Source organism: Salmo salar, chromosome ssa29 (assembly GCF_905237065.1).
Source record: "Salmo salar chromosome ssa29, Ssal_v3.1, whole genome shotgun sequence".
NCBI lineage: Eukaryota > Metazoa > Chordata > Actinopteri > Salmoniformes > Salmonidae > Salmo > Salmo salar.
In genome coordinates, this window is record NC_059470.1 from 18,428,678 (window position 1) to 18,448,572 (window position 19,895).

At 42.3% G+C, this 19,895-nt stretch overlaps 2 protein-coding genes across 2 annotated transcripts in view; one reads left to right on the forward strand and one right to left on the reverse strand.

Annotated features, from left to right (window-relative positions):
* Nucleotides 1–14,246, forward strand: part of LOC106590285 (vesicular, overexpressed in cancer, prosurvival protein 1) — a 96,425-nt gene extending 82,179 nt beyond the window's left edge. Inside the window, exons 4-5 of the mRNA XM_014181130.2 lie at nucleotides 2,289–2,422; nucleotides 11,710–14,246. Of these exons, the coding sequence (XP_014036605.2) occupies nucleotides 2,289–2,422; nucleotides 11,710–11,891 (316 nt within the window). The 3' untranslated portion in view covers nucleotides 11,892–14,246. The remainder of the gene's footprint in view (nucleotides 1–2,288; nucleotides 2,423–11,709) is intronic.
* A 673-nt stretch (nucleotides 14,247–14,919) lies between these two features.
* Nucleotides 14,920–19,895, reverse strand: part of lancl2 (LanC lantibiotic synthetase component C-like 2 (bacterial)) — a 66,398-nt gene continuing 61,422 nt past the window's right edge. Inside the window, 1 exon segment of the mRNA NM_001139970.1 lies at nucleotides 14,920–15,655. Coding sequence (NP_001133442.1) covers nucleotides 15,579–15,655 — 77 coding nt within the window. The 3' untranslated portion in view covers nucleotides 14,920–15,578.

A 19,895-nucleotide genomic window follows, 5' to 3' on the forward strand; every position in this document is an offset into this window, starting at 1 on the left:
AATTGTTTAGACAGATTATATCACTGTATTACAATTCCAGTGGGTTAGAGGTTCACGTACACTAAGTTGACTGTGCCTTTCAACAGCTTGGAAAATTCCAGAAAGTTATGTCATGGCTTTAGAAGCTTCTGATAGGCTAATTGACATCATTTGAGTCAATTGGAGGTGTACCTTTGGATGTATTTCAAGGCCTACCTTCAAACTCAGTGCCTCTGCTTGACATCATGGGAAAATCAAAAGAAATCAGCCAAGACCTCAGAAACAAAATTGTAGACCTCCACAAGTCTTTGGAAGCAATTTCCAAACGCCTGAAGGTACCACGTTCATATGGACAAGCAATAGCACGCAAGTATAAACACCATGGGACCACACAGCCATCATACCGCTCAAGAAGGAGACGCGTTCTGTCTCCTAGAGATGAACGTACTTTGGTGCGAAAAGTGCAAATCAATCCCAGAACAACAGCAAAGGACTTTGTGAAGATGCTGGAGGAAACAGGTACAAAAATATCTATATCCACAGTAAAACGAGTCCTATATCGACATAACCTGACAGGCCGCTCAGCAAGGAAGAAGCCGCTGCTCAAAAACCGCCCAAAAAAGCCAGACTACAGTTTGCAACTGCACATAGGGACAAAGATCGTACCTTTTGGAGAAATGTCCTCATGGTCTGATGAAACAAACATAGAACTGTTTGGCCATAATGACCATCGTTATGTTTGGAGGAAAAAGGGGGAAACTTGTAAGCCGAAGAACACCATCCTAACCGTGAAGCACGGGGGTGGCAGCATCATGTTGTGGGAGGTGCTTTGCTGCAGGAGGGACTGGTGCACTTCACAAAATAGATGGCATCATGAGGGAGAATAATGTGGATATATTGAAGCAACATCTCAAGACATCAGTCAGGAAGTTAAAGCTTGGTCGCAAATGGGTCTTCCAAATGGATAATGACCCCAAGCATACTTCCAAAGTTGTGGCAAAATGGCTTAAGGACAGCAAAGTCAAGGTATTGGGTTGGCCATCACAAAGCCCTGACTTCAATCCTAGAGAAAATTTGTGGGCAGAACTGAAAAAAGCGTGTGCGAGCAAGGATGTCTACAAACCTGACTCAGTTCCAGCAGCTCTGTCAGGAGGAATGGGCCAAAATTCACCCAACTTAGTGTGGGAAGCTTGTGGAAGGCTTCCCAAAACGTTTGACCCAAGTTAAACAATTTAAAGGCAATGCTACCAAATACTAATTGAGTGGATGTAAACTTCTGACCCACTGGGAATGTGATGATAGAAACTAAAGCTGAAATAAATTATTCTCTCTACTGTTATTCTGACATTTCACATTCTTAAAATTAAGTGGTGATCCTAACTGACCTAAGACAGGGAATTTTTACTTGGATTAAATGTCAGGAATTGTGAAAACTAAGTTTAAATGTATTTGGCTAAAATGTATGTAAACTTCCGACTTCAACTGTATATTGTGTGTGTGTGTGTTAATGGAACTATTTCTTGAGTTGGAGTTGGTATCCTGTCGGAAGGAAGCAGGGTGTTTTAGACTATTCCTGATATCATGTATAGTGCCCTGTCTACTCAGGTTCCTCAAATGTATATTACACACGTGTAATTGCACATTTTACCTAATCATGTCTTTTTACCCTTTTTCAGATGGAGGTTTTAGGTATATGTGATGTACTTGGTGTAATCACAGACATAATTCCGCTGCTAAATCACGCTCCTGCTTTGCCATTTTGTCTGATCAGCTGTCTGGCTGCGGCGTTGACAAGTCATTTAAATCTTCAAGATTGATGGTGATACGTGTTTTACAATTCATCTGCACTGCCTCAATATCCTCTCTCTCAATTGAGAAGTTACAGTGGCTCCTAACTAAGCTGCTAAAATGAGAAATTCATAGGGTCTTTTGGTGCAGTCTTTAAGTAGATTACTGCTGGACTGTTTGGGATGCTGGTCCCCTTCCCTCCCCTTTCTGTTTTGGGATTTAAATCTCTGGCTGGCACACTATAATCCCAATGGAAATAGGTGGGCAAAAAAAGTTACATTGAAAAATGCTTTTTCTGCAAAAGGTGCAAAATATAAAAGTGAGTATAGTGTTTACGTTTATTCACCCTCCACTGTTCCCGCCCTCACGGGTAATCGGTGGCTCCAATTGGTCCAGCAGCAGTGTCTGTTAGGGATGTTACTGTATGACCTTACGACCTCAGACACTTTGGTCAGTGGAGGTCACAGTGCATCCAGGATCTGTGCTTATCAAAAGATCTTGAACTAACTCTCTCTCGCCAGGCTGATGCTGATGATGGGGGTGCTGTTCTGCTGCGGAGCGGGCTTCTTCATCCGTAGGCGCATGTACCCCTTGCCCCTCAGTGTCGAGCCCGCCTTCAACGTCTCCTTCACCAGGCAGCCCGTATCCACGCCAGGTCAGTAGACAAAGAGACACACGTGTCAACATCACACTGCACTTGATTTTCAAAAGTAATTTACACTTGCGCTTTGTTTTGGGAGTTTTATCCCTTAGATATTTGGGTTATAAATGGATTTAGTCTTAAGCCCTTAATGTGTACCTGTATGTGCAACTTTGTGCAATGTTGTTTTGTTGGTGGAATATGCTGATAGTAAGCCTGTTGTTTTGCCATGTCGAACAAGACAAATAGATCTATCAGTATTGGAATATCAGTTTTCTAAAATCCAATGAGGTTTCATTCTGATGAAGATGTCTCTGAAGTAGACCGATTCTACGTGCCAATTACCCCACTGAGCTATCTGCAGTGACAGCTTTACTGGCCTTCACAGTGCTACAGGTGATAATATACCAAGGTGTGTGTGTGTGTGTGTGTGTGTGTGTGTGTGTGTGTGTGTGTGTGTGTGTGTGTGTGTGTGTGTGTGTGTGTGTGTGTGTGTGTGTGTGTGTGTGTGTGTGTCTGTCTGTCTGTCTGTCTGTCTGTCTGTCTGTCTGTCTGTCTGTCTGTCTGTCTGTCTGTCTGTCTGTCTGTCTGTCTGTCTGTCTGTCTGTCTGTCTGTCTGTCTGTCCGTCCAAAGTCTGTCTGTCTGTCTGTCTGTCTGTCTGTCTGTCTGTCAGTCTGTCAGTCTGTCTGTGTGTGTGTGTGTCAGTCTGTCTGTCAGTCTGTCTGTCTGTCTGTCTGTCTGTCTGTCTGTCTGTCTGTCTGTCTGTCAGTCTGTCAGTCAGTCAGTCGTCTGACAGTCTGACTGTCAGTCTGTCTGTAGTCTGTCAGACTGTCTGTCTGTCAGTCTGTCTGTCTGTCTGTCTGTCTGTCTGTCTGTCTGTCTGTCTGTCTGTCTGTCTGTCTGTCTGTCTGTCTGTCTGTCTGTCTGTCTGTCTCAAAAATGTGAACGTTATCTGCCATGACTACAAGGTCCGATAGGAATTCAGGGAAGGCCTGTAAACAGTAGCTATAAAAAGTGATTGAGAAGGCTGCATAGATTTCATGACTAGAAGCTCAAAAGACAAAAATGCATTAAGTTTCATTTTTTTTATTTTATTGAAATTTGCTGTTGTAAATGGGATGCGTGGGGGATATGGTCTCTAGTGTAACCAGGAAGAGGTGCCTCATTTAACACAGTACATTTATCAGGCTTGAGCCATGTTTCAGTCAGACCAATCACATCAAAGTTATGATCAGTCATTCGTTTATGACTGCCTTGGAAGTGAGGGATGTAACATTAAATAGTCCTAACATTAAGCAGGCAAGGCTTTGTCCTGTTTGTGGGGGATTCCCAGAAAGAGGGCCAGTTTTCTACAAGTCTATCTTTTGGGAGGGGCAGTTTTCAACCAGCGATTGAGTTGTGAGAGTCTGCTGTAGAGCTCATCACTCCCCCTAACTGGGAGGGGGCTAGAGAAAATGTGTCGATGCCAACCATTCTTTCTAGATAAGTTACATGATGAAGTTATGTTGCGCTTGGTGACCTTTTGACTATTTCACCCTAACATTGTTGGTGTCACCGTGGATACCAATATCCCTATACTCTCTACACTCGCCAGTTTTAGCCTCAGCCAGCACCATCTTCAGATTAGCCTTTACGTCGGTAGCCTTGCCCCCTCATAAACAATTTATGATTGCTGGATCAACCTTTTTAAGTCTAATATTGCGAATAATGGAGTTGCCAATGACTAGGGTTTTCAATTTGTCAGAGCTAATGGTGGGAGGCTTCAGCGGCTCAGACTCTTTCACAGGTGGAGGAGAGACCTGCGAAGGCTCTGGCCTGCGAAGACTCCTACTCGCTGCTTAGTGGGGAGAACCGGTTGAAAGTTTCTATCGGCTGAATGAGCGACTCCGGTTGAGCATACCGAAAGCATTTCTTTCCAGAAGCCTTGAGAAAATTGTCCGGCTGCGGGGACTGTGCAGGGGGATTAACACTACTGCCTGTATTTACTGGTGGCACAGACGCTGTATCATCCTTTCCTACTCTTAAATTGCACTTGCCTAACGATTGCGTCTGAAGCCGAGCTTGCAACTCGGCTATCCTCCCCATAAGGCGATAGTTCTCCTGTATATTAAGTGTACAGCGATTGCAATGAGAGGGCATAATGTAACTTAGCGTTCTTTCTTTCGGCCGGAGGAGGTCCTGCAGATCTATGTCCAGATAACGCGTCCGGGGTGAAAAAGTAGAAAAACTAAGACCTTGGTAAACTTCTTAAAAACAGTTATTAAGAGTAAAAAGCGAAAACGTTTGGCAGGTAGCCAAGTAGCAACAACAAACACAGCAGTACAGAGACAACACAGAAGTGCCTTGTGTCACCAGTCGTGTGTGTGGTCATTTAATCAGGCCTAATTATGTTCATTTCATATGCAGTGAGATAATTAAAATGGCTGCTGATGAGATTGTGTGCTGGATAACCAACAGATATACACACACAGACACACACAGACAGACACAGACACACACAGACACACACACACACACACACACACACACACACACACACACACACACACACACACACACACACACACACACACACACACACTCTGAATCCAAGTAATGTATTTAGGCTAAATGCATGTGTATGGTTTTAGTTTCCAAGGCTGCTGATTGCGAACTCTGCAGCATGGGTTGGAGACAGACTGTTATTTTCTCCTAGTACTTAATTTCAATTCCCATGGCAACTTTACAAATTGGTGTGTGTTCATGCTGCATAATGCATCGCAGAATGTTGGTGTTCACCAGGATACACACACACATTTTAAATACTTTATTTCAATCCACCAATCAAATGTACATAAAAAAAGGATCCAAACATTTCAAAGGTCCCTGTATGCATAGACACTCAAGGGTACAGAAAGCATCTCCTCCTCCAAACAGCTAGGCTGCCCACGACAGCTGAAGCAGAGCAGTACCTAGACAACTGGTTTGCCCTAGTCTTTGGCAGGCCCACAATCTGGAGACACGTGCACATGTGCACACACAAACACGCACGTTTGATTTACTAACCTTATGGGGACCAAACAATTGATTCACATTCAAAGTCCTATTTTCCCTTAACCTAACCTTAACCCTAATTGTAACCCTAACCCCAAAGCCTAAAATAGCCTTTTTCTTTGTGAGGACCAGTGAAAAGGCCCCACTTGTCTGAATTTTCCTTGTTTTACTATCCTTGTGAGGACTTCTGGCCCCTACAAGGATAGTAAAACCACCCAAAAAACACACACTGGATGTCAGTGTTGTCTCTTAGTTGTGGGAACAGTGTGTGGGATGTTTGTTATAAATATTTGATGTGTTGCTTCCTGTGTCAGAACACAGTGGGGGCTGTGAGCTGTTTAGAAGGAGGCTGAAAGAGAACTGCTGTCCGAGTGTCAGACCATTTTACTTTCTGAAGGCATTGTAGATGATTGTATTGGTACCCTTGACTTATTTCACATTTTGTGTTGCAGCCTGAATTAAAAATGGATTAAATAGATTTTTCTCTCACCCATGTACACAAAATGCCCCCATAATGACAGTGAAAACATGTTTTTAGAAATGTTTGCTAATTTATTTCAAATTAAATACAGAAATATCGAATTTACATAAGTATTCACACCCCTGAATCAGTACATGTTAGAATCACCTTTGGCAGCGATTACAGCTGTGAGTCTTTCTGGGTAAGTCTCTAAGAGCGTTGTTTTTTAAATTCAAGCTCTGTTAAGTTTTTTTATTTTTATTATTATTATTTTTTTAGCATTGCTAGACGGCCGTTTTCAAGTCTTGCCATAGATTTCCAAGCTGAATTTAAGTCAAAACTGTAACTAGGCTACTCAGGAACATTCAATGTCGTCTTGGTAAACAACTACAGTGTCTATTTGGTCTTGTGGTTTAGGTTATTGTCCTGCTGAAAGGTGAATTTGTCTTCCAGTGTCGGTTGGAAAGCAAACGGGAGCAGTTTTTTTTGTTGTTGCCTGTGCTTAGCTCTATTCAGTTTATTTTCATCCTAAAACCTCCCTAGTCCTTGCCAATGACAAGCATACTCATAACATGATTTAGATACCACCATGCTTGAAAATATGAAGTGGTACTCTGTGATGTGTTGTTAGATTTGCCCCAAACAACGATGTGTATTTAGGACATAAAGTTAATTTCTTTGCCACATTTTTTGCAGTTTTACTTTTAATGCCTTACTGCAAACAGGATGTGTGTTTTGGTAGATTTTTATTCTGTACAGGCTTCGTTTTCAGTCTGCCATTTAGGTTAAAACAGAGCTTAATGGCTGTGATTGGAGAAAACTGAGAATGGATCAACAACATTGTAGTTACTCCACAACACTAAAGTCACCATTGGCCTCATAGTGAAATCCCTGAGTGGTTTCCTTCCTCTCCGGCAACTGTGTTAGGAAGGATGCCTTTTTCTTTGTAGTGACTGGTTGTATTGACACACCAACCAAAGTGTAATTAATAACTTAACCATGCTCAAAGAGATATACAATGTCTGCTTTTTTTATTACCCATCTACCAATAGGTGCCCTTTGCGAGACATTGGAAAACCTCCCTGGTCTTTGTGGTTGAATATGTCTTTCAAATGTACTGGTCAACTGAGTACCTTACAGATAATTGTATGTGTGGGGTACAGAGATGAGGTAGTCATTAAAAAATAATGTTAAATACTATTATTGCACACAGAATGAGTCCATGCAACTTATTATGTGACCTGTTAAGCAAATGTTTTACTCCTGAACTTATTCAGGCTTGCTGTAACAAAGGGGTTGAATACTTATTCACTCCAGACATTTCAGCTTTTCATATTTAATGAATTTGTAAATAATTCAAAAAATATAATTCCACTTTGACATTATGGGGTATTGTGTGTAGGCCAGTCACACACAATCTCAATTTAATCCATTTTAAATTCAGGCTGTAACACAACAAAACCTGTTAAGGGTTGTGAATACATTCTAAAGGCACTGTACATGTACTGTAGGCAAAATGTCTTGGTAATGGTTTGTTTGTGTTGAATGTAGGCGTCTGTACTAAGAATTGAATTATCTAACATTTTTTTGATAACAAAATTGTGGAACAAGTTGAAGGGTGTGAATTCTTTCTGAAGGCACTGTATATTTGTTGTTATTCTCCATGACCGTCCTCTTCAATGATGACGGCCAATGATGCAACGCCCGCAGTGAAGTGGAAATAGCAGCCAGGGTGGGGGATGTGTTCCTTCATGTCAGAAAAGGTTTTGGTGTGTTGTTGCTTCCTCAGTGTGATGGGAGTGTTTAGAAGTGAGATTCAAACCTTCTGGTTCTGATGAGATTGTGTGCTGGATAACCAACACACACACACACACAGCCGCTCTAAATCCAAGTCATCTATTTAGGCTAAATTAATGTGTATAGTTTTGGTTTCCAAGGCTGTTGATTGCAAACTTGGCAGCATTGGTTGGAGACAGACTTTTCTCCTAGTACTTATTTTCAATTTCCATGGCAACTTTACAAATTGGTATGTATGCATGGACACTCAAAGGGTCAGAAAGCACTTCCTTCTCCAAACAGCTAGGCTGCCCATTACAGCTGAAACAGAGTAGTAACTAACCAACTGATTTGCCCTAGTCTTTGCCAGGCCCGCAATCTGGAGGCCATGCACTGCAAACCTGTGTACGTGGCCGAGACACAGACACGCACGCACTCACATAGACGTTTGCTTAACTAACCTTGTGGGGACCAAACAATTCATTCCCATTCAAAATGCTATTTCCCTCACCTTAACCCTAAATCTAACCCTAATTCTAACCTTAACCTTAATTGAAACCCTAACCCCTAAGCCTAAAATAGCATTTTTCCTTGTGGGGACCAGCGAAATGTCTCCACTTGTCCGAAGGATAGTAAAACCAAAAACACACATACTTGTGTGACCATTGAGAGCTTCAAGTTCCTTGGTGTCCACATCACCAACAAACTAGAATGGTCCAAACACACCAAGATAGTCGTGAAGAGGGCACGTCAAGCCTATTCCCCCTCATGGGTCCTCAGATCCTCAAAAGGTTCTACATTTACATTTTAGTCATTTAGCAGACACTCTTATCCATAGCGACTTACAGTAGTCAATGCATACATTTCATTTCATGCATTTAAAAAAAAAAATAAATTGTACTGGCCCCCCGTGGGAATCGAACACACAACCCTGGCATTGCACACACCATGCTGGCGTTGCAAACACCATGCTCTACCAACTGAGCCACAGCTGCAACATCGAGAGCATCCTGACTGGTTGCATCACTGCCTGGTACGACAATTGCTCGGCCTCTGACCGCAAGGCACTACAGAGGGTAGTGCGTACGGCCCAGTACATCACTGGGGCTAAGCTGTCTGCCATCCAGGACCTCTACACCAGGCGGTGTCAGAGGAAGGCCCTAAAAATTGTCAAAGACCCCAGCCACCCCAGTCATTGACTGTTCTCTCTACTACTGCATGGCAAGCGGTACCTGAGTGCCAAGTCTAGGACAAAAAGGCTTCTCAACAGTTTTTACCCCCAAGCCATAAGATTCCTGAACAGGTAATCAAATGGCTACCTGGACTATTTGCATTGTGTGCCCCCCCCAACCCTCTTTTACGCTGCTGCTACTTTAGTCACTTTAACTATACATTCATTTACATACTACCTCAATTGGCTCGACCAACCATTGCCCCCGCACATTGGCTAACCGGGCTATCTGCATTGTGTCCCACCACCCGCCAACCCCTCTTTTACGCTACTGCTACTCTCTGTTTATCATATATGCAGTCACTTTAACCATATCTAAATGTACATACTTCCTCAATCAGCCTGACTAACCGGTGCCTGTATGTAGCCTCGCTACTGTATATAGCCTCGCTACTGTTATTTTTCACTGTCTTTTTACTGTTGTTCTATTTATTTACTTACCTATTGTTCACCTAATACCTTTTTTTGCACTATTGGTTAGAGCCTGTAAGTAAGCATTTCACTGTAAGGTCTACCTGTTGTATTCTTAGTTGTGGGAAAAGTGTGTGGGATGTTTGTCATAGATAGTTGATGTATTGCTTCCTGTGTCAGTGGGGGCTGTGAGCTGTTTAGAAGGAGGCTGAAAGAGAAAATGCTGTCCTAGTGTCAGACCATCTTACAATCATGTATATGTTTTGTTATTCTCCATTACCATCCTCTTTAATGATGACAACCAATGATGCAACGCCCGCAGTTTAAATAGAGACAGGTTGGTGGTGGAGCTGTTCTTTCATATCAGAGAAGTGTTTGGTTTGTTGTTTTCGCAGTGTGATGGGAGTGTTTAGAAGTGAGTTCCAAACCTTCCGCTTCCTAAACCTTTCATCCGACCGATCGCAACCAGTCTCAAGACAACCGGGTCACAGTTGCCACCCTTATCCCACAAATTAGTTGAATTAGTTGTCAACAAGGTAGAAAATCACCTCACACAACATCTCAGAAATAGTGTATAAATATCGCTGACTCTGGTCAACTTGAACTTCCCCAGACTAAATCCTACTGATGGCAAAACTCCAGTCACAGCAGTTTCCTTCGCTTTTCTTTTTCTGCTTATTCAGAACGAAGTCGACTGTAAACAAATAGGATGCCAGCAATATGACCTCTCAACTTCCAGCTGTTGCAGAATGACCAGTAGGAAAGATATCTGGTGACATTTCATTTGCACATTCAAAATGAGCTAGCCACGCATTACCCGGAGGGGGTCCAACCAACCTGCTTGTACTGTAGCTTGTCTATTTTTTACCACCACCTTTCCTTCCCTAGTTAACCATCTGGTATAGAAATAAAAGAGCTAGAGATGGTGCTTTCGTAGGTGCTCTGTCATTGAAAGTGAGTTTATTGAGGCTGCTTCAAATCATGTACGATATTTTTTTTACATTTTATTTCACCTTTATTGAAACAGGTAGGCCAGTTGAGAACAAGTTCTCATTTACAACTGCGACCTGGCCAAGATAAAGCAAAGCAGTGCGACAAAAAACAACAACACAGAGTTACACATGGGATAAACATGAAGGGGAGCATGGACCTTGTAGCTGTAAATCATGATTGACCCAGGTTAGAAAGGCCTCTAGGTTTCTCCTGGATCTATCCAGAGAGGAACAGAACCCGTCCTCCACCTTGGACTGCCGGTGTAGCAGCACGATGTGTTGCTCGTCGTTATCGGTGTCCCCCCAGGAGTCACTGAGAGTAGGAGAACCGCACACTCTTTCGTTACCGTGAAACGTTTTATGCTTCAACCTCTCCATCTTCTTTACACAGAAGATTTGATGAGGGAGGATGAGTAGAAGAGTGGATGAAGTTAATGAAAGAGAGATGTTTCCAGAATTCAGGACTTTGTTGAGTTGAGACATTAGTAGAAATGTTAAGCGAATCAGCGAGCTCCACAGTCACTGGCCCTTTGACTCCCAAACTTTTCCAAGACTTCAAACTGCTATTCGGACTGAAAAGTAGGGCACCTAATCATACTGCCAGCTTTCCCAACGAAAGCTATTTGAAAGGGCAAAAATAAATGGGATCGTTCATTATATCATTCAGTCATGCAGAAAATTGTATTCAGTGCTCCAATAATATATGGAGGTTTAATTTCATTCTTGAGTTCGATGGCTATGGAGTTCCAGACACTGGAGAAATGAACATGAGGGAGAACACCGTCATTTCTTTTGTTTTGCTCTCACTGGGTTGTTGTGCGTCACAAAGCATCAATAAACCTATTAACGTGGCTTATTCCTTTCATGTTTATATCAGGGAACATGGAAAACAAATTGTAAGTGTTCATTCAGAATGGGTTTCCAAATTGAATCATGTGTTATTTTCAATCAGTTCAGAAATTGACTTTCAAGTAGTGGTACAGATGATTGGGCTGCCAAGTGTATTATGCTTCATCTCCATTTTGAAAACAATCAAAAGACAGCTTTTTGTACAGCAAAGTTTGATTGTAATGGCAATGATTACAGTAGTGCCTGGTGCACTGTTATGTTTTTTTAAGGAAACAGGAAATGCAAGTGAGCATGCAATCACCAGACCCACACACATTAAGTAGTTCCACAAATCACATTACACACACACACACACACACACACACACACACACACACACACACACACACACACACACACACACACACACACACACACACACACACACACACACACACACACACACACACACACACACACACACACACTTTTGTTCACAGAATGTATATTTGTACCACACATTTGTAAAAAGATGATTAACAGTTATCGCTCTCTGTCTTCCCCGTGCAGTATCCCAGCAACCTGGCATGGTGGGCTACGGCGACCCTGGCGTCATGACATCACCCCTCACCCCCACCTACCCCATCCAGCCCGGCCCTGCCCACATGAGCGCCTACCCTCCACCGCCCTCGTACTGCAACCACCCACCTCCGCCCTACGAACAGGTGTTCCGGACACCAGAGAAGAGGTAAAGGCTGCCAGTCACTGCGGCGTCCCCTCCGTTTCTTCTCCTTCATGGTGACCTCATCACGAGCAGAACAGACAGGACAAGGAGAGGAGGGGACATTTTACAATCTGTCTGCCACTGTTATACCTTCACCATCAGCCCAAGTCCTAGGGACAAGTTACAGACAACCACCTTTAGAGACAAACTGCCTTCTGGGGACCTGTGCTGCAGGCGGTGGTCTTCTGGACAAAGACGGGCTGAATTTATCGCCGTATCTCCATGGCTTGGATTTCACTGTCATTCACCCTTTCTCTATCTTGCCCACTTTTTTCACAAAAGCATAACTTTCCACCTCAGTCTTTTCTGCTGGCAATGCCATCTTGATGGGCATGGTCTTGCCTGTGACTGTGATATGTACTGAGTCGCTCACAGACTCCTGTAGATGGGTGTTCATGCCACAGATACCAAACGGTGGAAGTTGATGACGAAAGCTTACCCAAGATCAGCACATTGCTTTTAGATGAATATCGATTCAAGTAAACATTAGGGTAGAGAAACTGATCCAGGAACAAGGGCATAAGACCAACCACTATCTAAACTGTACAGGAGCAATAGCAAATTTGAATTGAAAGACACCTTGGAGAAGTTGAAAACAAAAGGCGTTTATATGGCTTAAAAGGTTCAAAGACTTTCCTATTATGAGGCTGAATAATTGGGCTTCTCTCTGTTGCTGCCTGTGTTCGCCTAACACTGAGAAAATGTTAGACAATAAACACTTGTCAGGATGCGTTGTGCAAATTGTGCCCATTTGCTGTGAAGGGAAAGAAAACCGACCTGGATTTATCAGACCTATTATGTGCGCTGGAGAGAGAGGTAATTGTGAGAGGCCGATTTGTTTGCAGCATTTCATTCACATTGTGGATGCATGTGTGTATTCCTGTGGTGCTGACTGTGGCGATTCGGCGCTCTGGATCAGGACACCACAAACTGGCAGGGAATGCGTAGTTCAGTTGGTAGAGCATGGCGCTTGCAACACCAGGGTTGTGGGTTCGATTCCTATGGGGGACCAGTACAAAAAAATGTAGGAAAAATGTATGGACTCCCTACTGTAAGTCACTCTGGATAAGAGCGTCTGCTAACTGACTAAAATGTAAATGTAGAATCAAATCAACCAGACGGACCCCCAATTGAGACCAAGTCACGTGGTTTCAAATGACAATTTCAGTCAGTGGCTGCATGGGTATGGTGAAACCTACCACAACTCTACCTACGCCATAATCTCTAAGCATCCATTTCCAATCGAAGCGAGATGTGATCCCCATAGAAGTTCAGCCATGGTTCTCAGAGAGACTTCAGTTTGTACAGTAAGGAGCTCAACCAGAATGAGGATTATCCCAAAACTATATGTTTGTTTCACACATGCACGCAGGTTGCAACTGGATTACATTTTGCATATGGGAAGTTTTTCTGACTGATGGCCCACCACAGTGACACTGCTTACTTATGGATTCTCAATTTCTGTGCTGCAATAATCTCTAGACAAAGTAGTGGTAGTCACAAAAGCTATCTGTACTCTTTCAGTAGCCTAGTTCCTCAAACACGATGTACCATCTGTTCGCCATTTAAACATCGCACATTAGAGTGTTAACGGCCAACTGGTTCTGCGTAGGTAGGTACAGCGCTGTACACATTTACTGTGGTAAAAATGGTTTTCATGTATGAATCTGAAACCCTTTTGCATTTCAGAGAATACAAAATGGTTTGCTTTCACATAAACAAGCGATCAAGCTCACATGTAGAATGTGTATGTGTAGTAGAGGTCCCATGTCCCAATGGTTGACCAGGTCCCAAAGCTGGTACTGACCATTTGGGTGAAAGTACCAGGACATGTTCTTCTGTTTACACGTATTTGTCAGAGTGGATCAGGCACTCAACCCCCTCCACAAAGGCAATCATGTGGAAGTGTCCTAAGATAGGGAGTTGACTCTTTTCTGAGCAGGATATGGGACATTACCATCTGTTAAAACAGATCTTAACTAACCACCCAGTGTTAATGATACAACTGTCATTGACTTGGAATGTCCTTGAGGATGTTGCTCCATTTGTAGATGTTAGCCGGCAAACTGGGTACGTAGACACTATTACAGCAGAACCAAGGAAGGAGATCTAATTTATGGTAAGTGTTACTATTGGATGTTGTGTATAAGTTTGGCTAATATGATCATTTAACTATGCAACCAAGGTTTAAAATGTAATTTGTAGAGCTAGAGTTAGGATTTGCTTTTACTGTTGTACCAGACGGTTGGTTTATGACATTTTACATTCCAAAAAAATAGAAATGATCCATCCATGAAATGGTTAATAAAGTTTCCTTCCGATAGAAGTTAGTGTTCATTTATTCACTTTAAAGTTGTCCGTGACTGCCTTCTCACTGTTCAGTCGTGCTTTGAGATGGAAGGTTTTATACTTGGATGTCATATTTGTTTAATGAAAATATTACCATCTGGAAGGAAAACTGTTCCCCTCAGATAAAATGTAGACCAAATGAATGAGACACTCCCTAAACATTCTATAGAATGGTATCCTCCTCTCTTGCTTGTATTCTTACATAAAATCAGCCAGAAGCCACATTTCTCCTTGTTAACTTGTATTGCACCGTTGTAGTCATGTAGTTCAATACCACTGCAGAAAGAAATACTCAAACACCGAGTCATCCCAGAATGTTAGCTTTGGGTGACTTAACAGTACATATAACTCCAGGCAATGGCAGTCCTAACTTGGAAGTGATAGGTGGGCGTAATTAATATTTATGTAACACTCACATTGGCCTGAGGTGGCTTTCTAAAGAACACTAATTGGCCAAACCCCGTTAGACTTCCTCCTACTCATATGTTAAATAAAGCCATCTGTTCGGTACCTCATATTGAGATGCACCACTTTGACTATTGACCATTGTTTTCCACCCCCAAAACCAAACCTAAGCAGTCAGTCCTCTAAAGGAAGGTAAGAATGCATTTTATTTAAGACGTTGTACTGTAATCACTCGGTAAGTCAGCAATTGAAGCCCAGTTTATTGTACAACATTCATAATGTAACGCTGTTCGCCTGAGGGAAACAATATCCACGGGAAAAGGTCAAAGCGGCATTTAACAAAAGTCCTCTCTTCAGCACATTAACCAAATTGAAAATGGGACAAAACACAGTGACATACAAAAAGCCACTCCAATTTACTGTTAGACATTAACATTTGACTGACACGCACATTCCAAGGCAAATACATGTTTTCTGATGTCCCCATGCAAAGATAATTAGTCTCTAGGGAAGAGGGAGTAGCAATAAAAACTGGTGTGGGACAAAGATTAGACATCACATACAGAGAAGGAGATATGGATAGGCATGCAGAGGCAAAGATCCATGAACAAAACAGAATTTTCTTCCCATTCACAACAAAACCCCAACACACACACACACACAGCGTTTACAGAGTTAAAGGCCTAGGGCTTTGGGGTGTTTTTCCTCCGTCCATGTGTCTGAAAAACCGGAGCAGGGGACAGCAGCCCTCCACAGGCTGCAGTTCTGGGATGAGGGTTCCCTTCGTCAAGACGCCAGGGGTCCATCACACCCCAAACCCCCTCATCCAAGAGCCCTGCTCATCGCACTCTCCCAAATGTTCGTAATGAAAGGGGGATGAGGTCCGTCTACGACCCAAAGGTTAAAGTTCAAATGCAGGGAAGCAGGAAGACTCAGGCTGGGTCAAATCTGACAGGTAGTGGATAGCCCCGGCCATACCTGGATAAGAGAGAATGGTTTATTTCAAATTCAATAAGGCGACGTTACATGGTAGCAACAGCAGCTAATGCTGAATTATTTCACAATTTACAACAGTCAAATACACAAGAAATCAATCAGCAAAATCTATAACTTTAAAACACATATTTGCTGTGAGTAAGGATGGAGAAAGAAACCAGGGTCTCATTACAAGCAGAGACAGTACAACCTAGGGTTGGGCCGTATACTGTATGCCAGGGTATTCTGAAATACCCACTGATTTTCCAATACAGTTTAATCAATTAAAATGTGTACATTTTAAATAAATACCTGCAGTCAACTTGTGCATTAGGTAATAGATAAAGCAGACCGCGTTAATCGCTTCGCCTGTTAGATTATTTTTTATTCGTGAGGTGAGTCACTCCTGCAGCGCAACTTAAGTGAGGTGATCAAGTCACTTGTAAAAATACAAAAGGGTCTGAGTAAAGGGTCTGAATTACATAAGTATTCAGACCCTTCACTCAGTACTTCATTGAAGCACCTTTGGCAGAGATTAGAGCCTCGAGTCTTCTTGGTTATGACGCTACAAGCTTGGTGCACCTGTATTTGGAGAGTTTCTCCCATTCTTCTTTGCAGATCCTCTCAAGCTGTCAGGTTGGATGGGGAGCGTTGCTGCACAGCTATTTTCAGGTCTCTCCAGAAATGTTCAATCAAGTTCAAGTCCGGGCTCTGGCTGGGCCACTCAAGGACATTCAGAGACTTGTCCCGAAGCCACTCCTGCGTTGTCTTGGCAGTGTGCTTAGGTTCGTTGTCCTTTTGGAAGGTGAACCTTCGCCCCAGTCTGAGGTCCTGAGCAGGTTTTCATCAAGGATCTCTGTGTACTTTTCTCCGTTCATCTTTCCCTCAATCATGGCTACTCTCCCAGTCCCTGCCACTGAAAAACATCCCCACAGCATGATGCTGCCACCACCATGCTTCACCGTAGGGATGGTGCCAGGTTTCCTCCAGACGTGATGCTTGGCATTCAGGCCAAAGAGTTCAATCATATTTTTATCAGACCATGGTCTGAGAGTTCTTTAGGTGCCTTTTGGCAAAATCCAAGCGGGCTGTCATGTGCCTTTTACTGGAGGAGTGGATTCCATCTGGCCACTGTTCCATAAAGGCCTGATTGGTGGAGTGCTGCTGAGATGGTTGCCCTTCTGGAAGGTTCTCCCATCGCCACAGAGGAGCTCTGGAGCTCTGTCAGAGTGACCATCGTGTTCTCGGTCACCTCCCTGACCAAGGCCCTTTTCCCCCCCGATTGCTCCGTTTGGCTGGGCGGGTAGCTCTAGGAAGAGTCTTGGTGGTTCCAAACTTCTTCCATTTAAGAATGATGGAGGCCACTGTTCTCTTGGACCTTCAATTGTGCAGAAATGTTTTGGTACCCTTCCCCAGATCTGTGCCTTGACACAATCCTGTCTCGGAGCTCTACGGACAATTCCTTCGACTCATGGCTTGGTTTTTCGCTCTGACATGCACTGTAAACTGTGGGAACTTATATAGACAGGTTATACGCCTTTCCAAATCATGTCCAATCAATTGAATTTACCACAGATGGACTCCAATCAAGTTGTAGAAACATCAAGGATGATCAATAGAAATAGGATGCACCTGAACTCAATTATGATACTTAGAGGAAAGGGTCTGAATACTTATGTAAATAAGGTTAAAAAAATGTAATATACATTTGTAAATGGGGAATTGTGTATAGAATGAGAGTTTTAGAATAAGGCTGTAAGGTAACAAAATGTGGAAAAAGGGAAAGAGTCTGAATACTTTCCTGAATGCTCTGTATATGTATGTATATAACTATTAAGTTAACTATCTACAGTGAGGGAAAAAAGTTTTTCTTTAACTCCCTTTAAGAGTGTGCTCCTAATCTCAGCTCGTTACCTGTATAAAAGACACCTGGGAGCCTGAAATCTTTCTGATTGTGAGGGGGTCAAATACTTATTTCCCTCACTAAAATGCAAATCAATTTATAACATTTTTGACATGCCGTTTTTCTGTATTTTATGTTGTTGTTGTTATTCTGTCTCTCACTGTTCAAATAAACCTACCATTAAAATTATAGACTGATCATGTCTTTGTCAGTGGGCAAACGTACAAAATCAGCAGGGGATCAAATACTTTTTTCCTTCACTGTAAGATGCCCCAAATAAGTCTCTCCAGCTAGGTTTTTTGTTAACTTCCTAACATTAGCCACTAATGTTAGCTCGCAATATCAAGCTTCTTGGTAACAGCAGCAGAGACAATCCCCTCCTGGATTAAGAGCCCTGCTGCGTAATATTTATTTTGTGCGTTATGCAAACGGAGTTCCTCATGAGAGAATGCAAAGAGTGTGCAAAGCTGTCATCAAGGTAAAGGGTGGCTTCTTTGAAGAATCTCAAATATATTTTGATTTGTTTAACACTTTTTTGGTTACTACATGATTCCATATGTGTTATTTCATAGTTTTGATGTCTTCACTATTATTCTACAATGTAGAAAATAGTAAAAAAATAAAGAAAAACCCTTGAATGAGAAGGTGTGTCCAAACTTTTGACTGGTACTGTACTTGCATAACCTTATGTGCTGTTTTTTTTGTTGTCTTGGTAGTCACTTTTTCATGCACTCGTTAGCATTTAGCTAGCATCCACTATGGCGATTCCTTAGTACTTGTTAGCATTCTGGTAGATGTTTACATCCTAATTTCTTTTGGCGCCCCCTGTCTGCACTACCGGTAATACTGTCTATCCCAGGATGGCACAGGCACGGTATAAAGGCACGGAAATCAGGATACCGCCCAAACATACAACCCAATATACATGAAAGCTTGGCTTACAAATCACTCACCACTCGTCATGGAGTTATTTATCATTGTAAATGAACAAAACCTTCTCAAATCTCTTTGAAATAGTTCAAAGAGCTGAAAATGTACTTGTAACATTGTGGGTACAACAGTAATGTTTAATATTACATGTATTCTGTTATTACATACAAGACATGAACATTTAATATTCTAGGTTGTAGAGTCAACATGGGCCCATATATTACTAATAAAATTAAACTGCTGCAATATTTTTTACTAGACTGTTTATCAGTGGAAGATTAATTCAGGCAGGGATGGGAAAAGGGAGCGTACGTGTTTGTCCGTGTGTGTGTGAGAGAGAGGGGGAAACAAAGGGGGTCAAGACCAACCAATCACAGCCCACAAATCTACTCGGACGTGGGCAGCAACTGGTTGCCATGGAGATGTGGCGGTAAAACGCCAGGCAAGACATTTCATGTGGCTGCACACAACACGTGGAGGGGATGGGGGGACAAAGCTGGCATAGGGAAATCTCACCAGTGGACCAATGGCAGAACCAAACAGAGGCCAATCATTGCCAAACTGAAGGTAACCTACAATGCCTTTGGAAAGTATTCAGACCCTTTGACCTTTTCCATATTTTGTTACGTTACAGCTTTATTCTAAAATTGAGAATCATTTTAAGGATGATCAATGGAAACAGGATGCACCTGAGCTTGAGTCTCATAGCAAAGGGTCTGAATACTTACGTAAATAAAGTATTTTGGTTTTTTTGAATAAAAAAAAAACGTTTTCGCTTTGTCATTATGGGGTATTTGTGTGTAGATTGCTGAGGATTTGTATTTATTTAATCAATTTTAGAATAAGGCTGTAACGTAACGAAATGTGGAAAAAGTCAAGGGGTCTGACGTCTGAATACCTACCGAAGGCACTGTAATTACCACTCTCAGATTATTTGGACTGTGCCCGTTGAAAAGTTGTATGATGTAAGATCAGCCTTTCCTGACCAGCTGCTAAAGTTATCAAAGTTGACTTCACACCCTCACACAACATTTATCAGATTATAATTATAGGGGGAAAAATGATGATTAAAATATTAAGTCAATTGTCACCCAGTCATAGTGAGGCAGAGAGCTTTAAGTCTCAGGAAGGTTCAGAGAGGTAAGAGCAAAAGCCTCACTGGCTCATTAAACATGACTTAGTGCAGAAGTCGTTTAGAGTGCACTTTTATTTCCTAAATACATTGTTGTCAAATAATTCCACATGCCATAGAACATCAGAATTGCTAACAATGTGTTAATCGTGTGTGAAATTTCCAGTATTGGGTCAATCTCTCAATTGTATTAGCAGACACTATGTGTGACATCTCTCAGTTCAATTACAATGAGAGAGCAGGGCTCCTCAAATCTCATTAATAGAGAGGTACAGAGG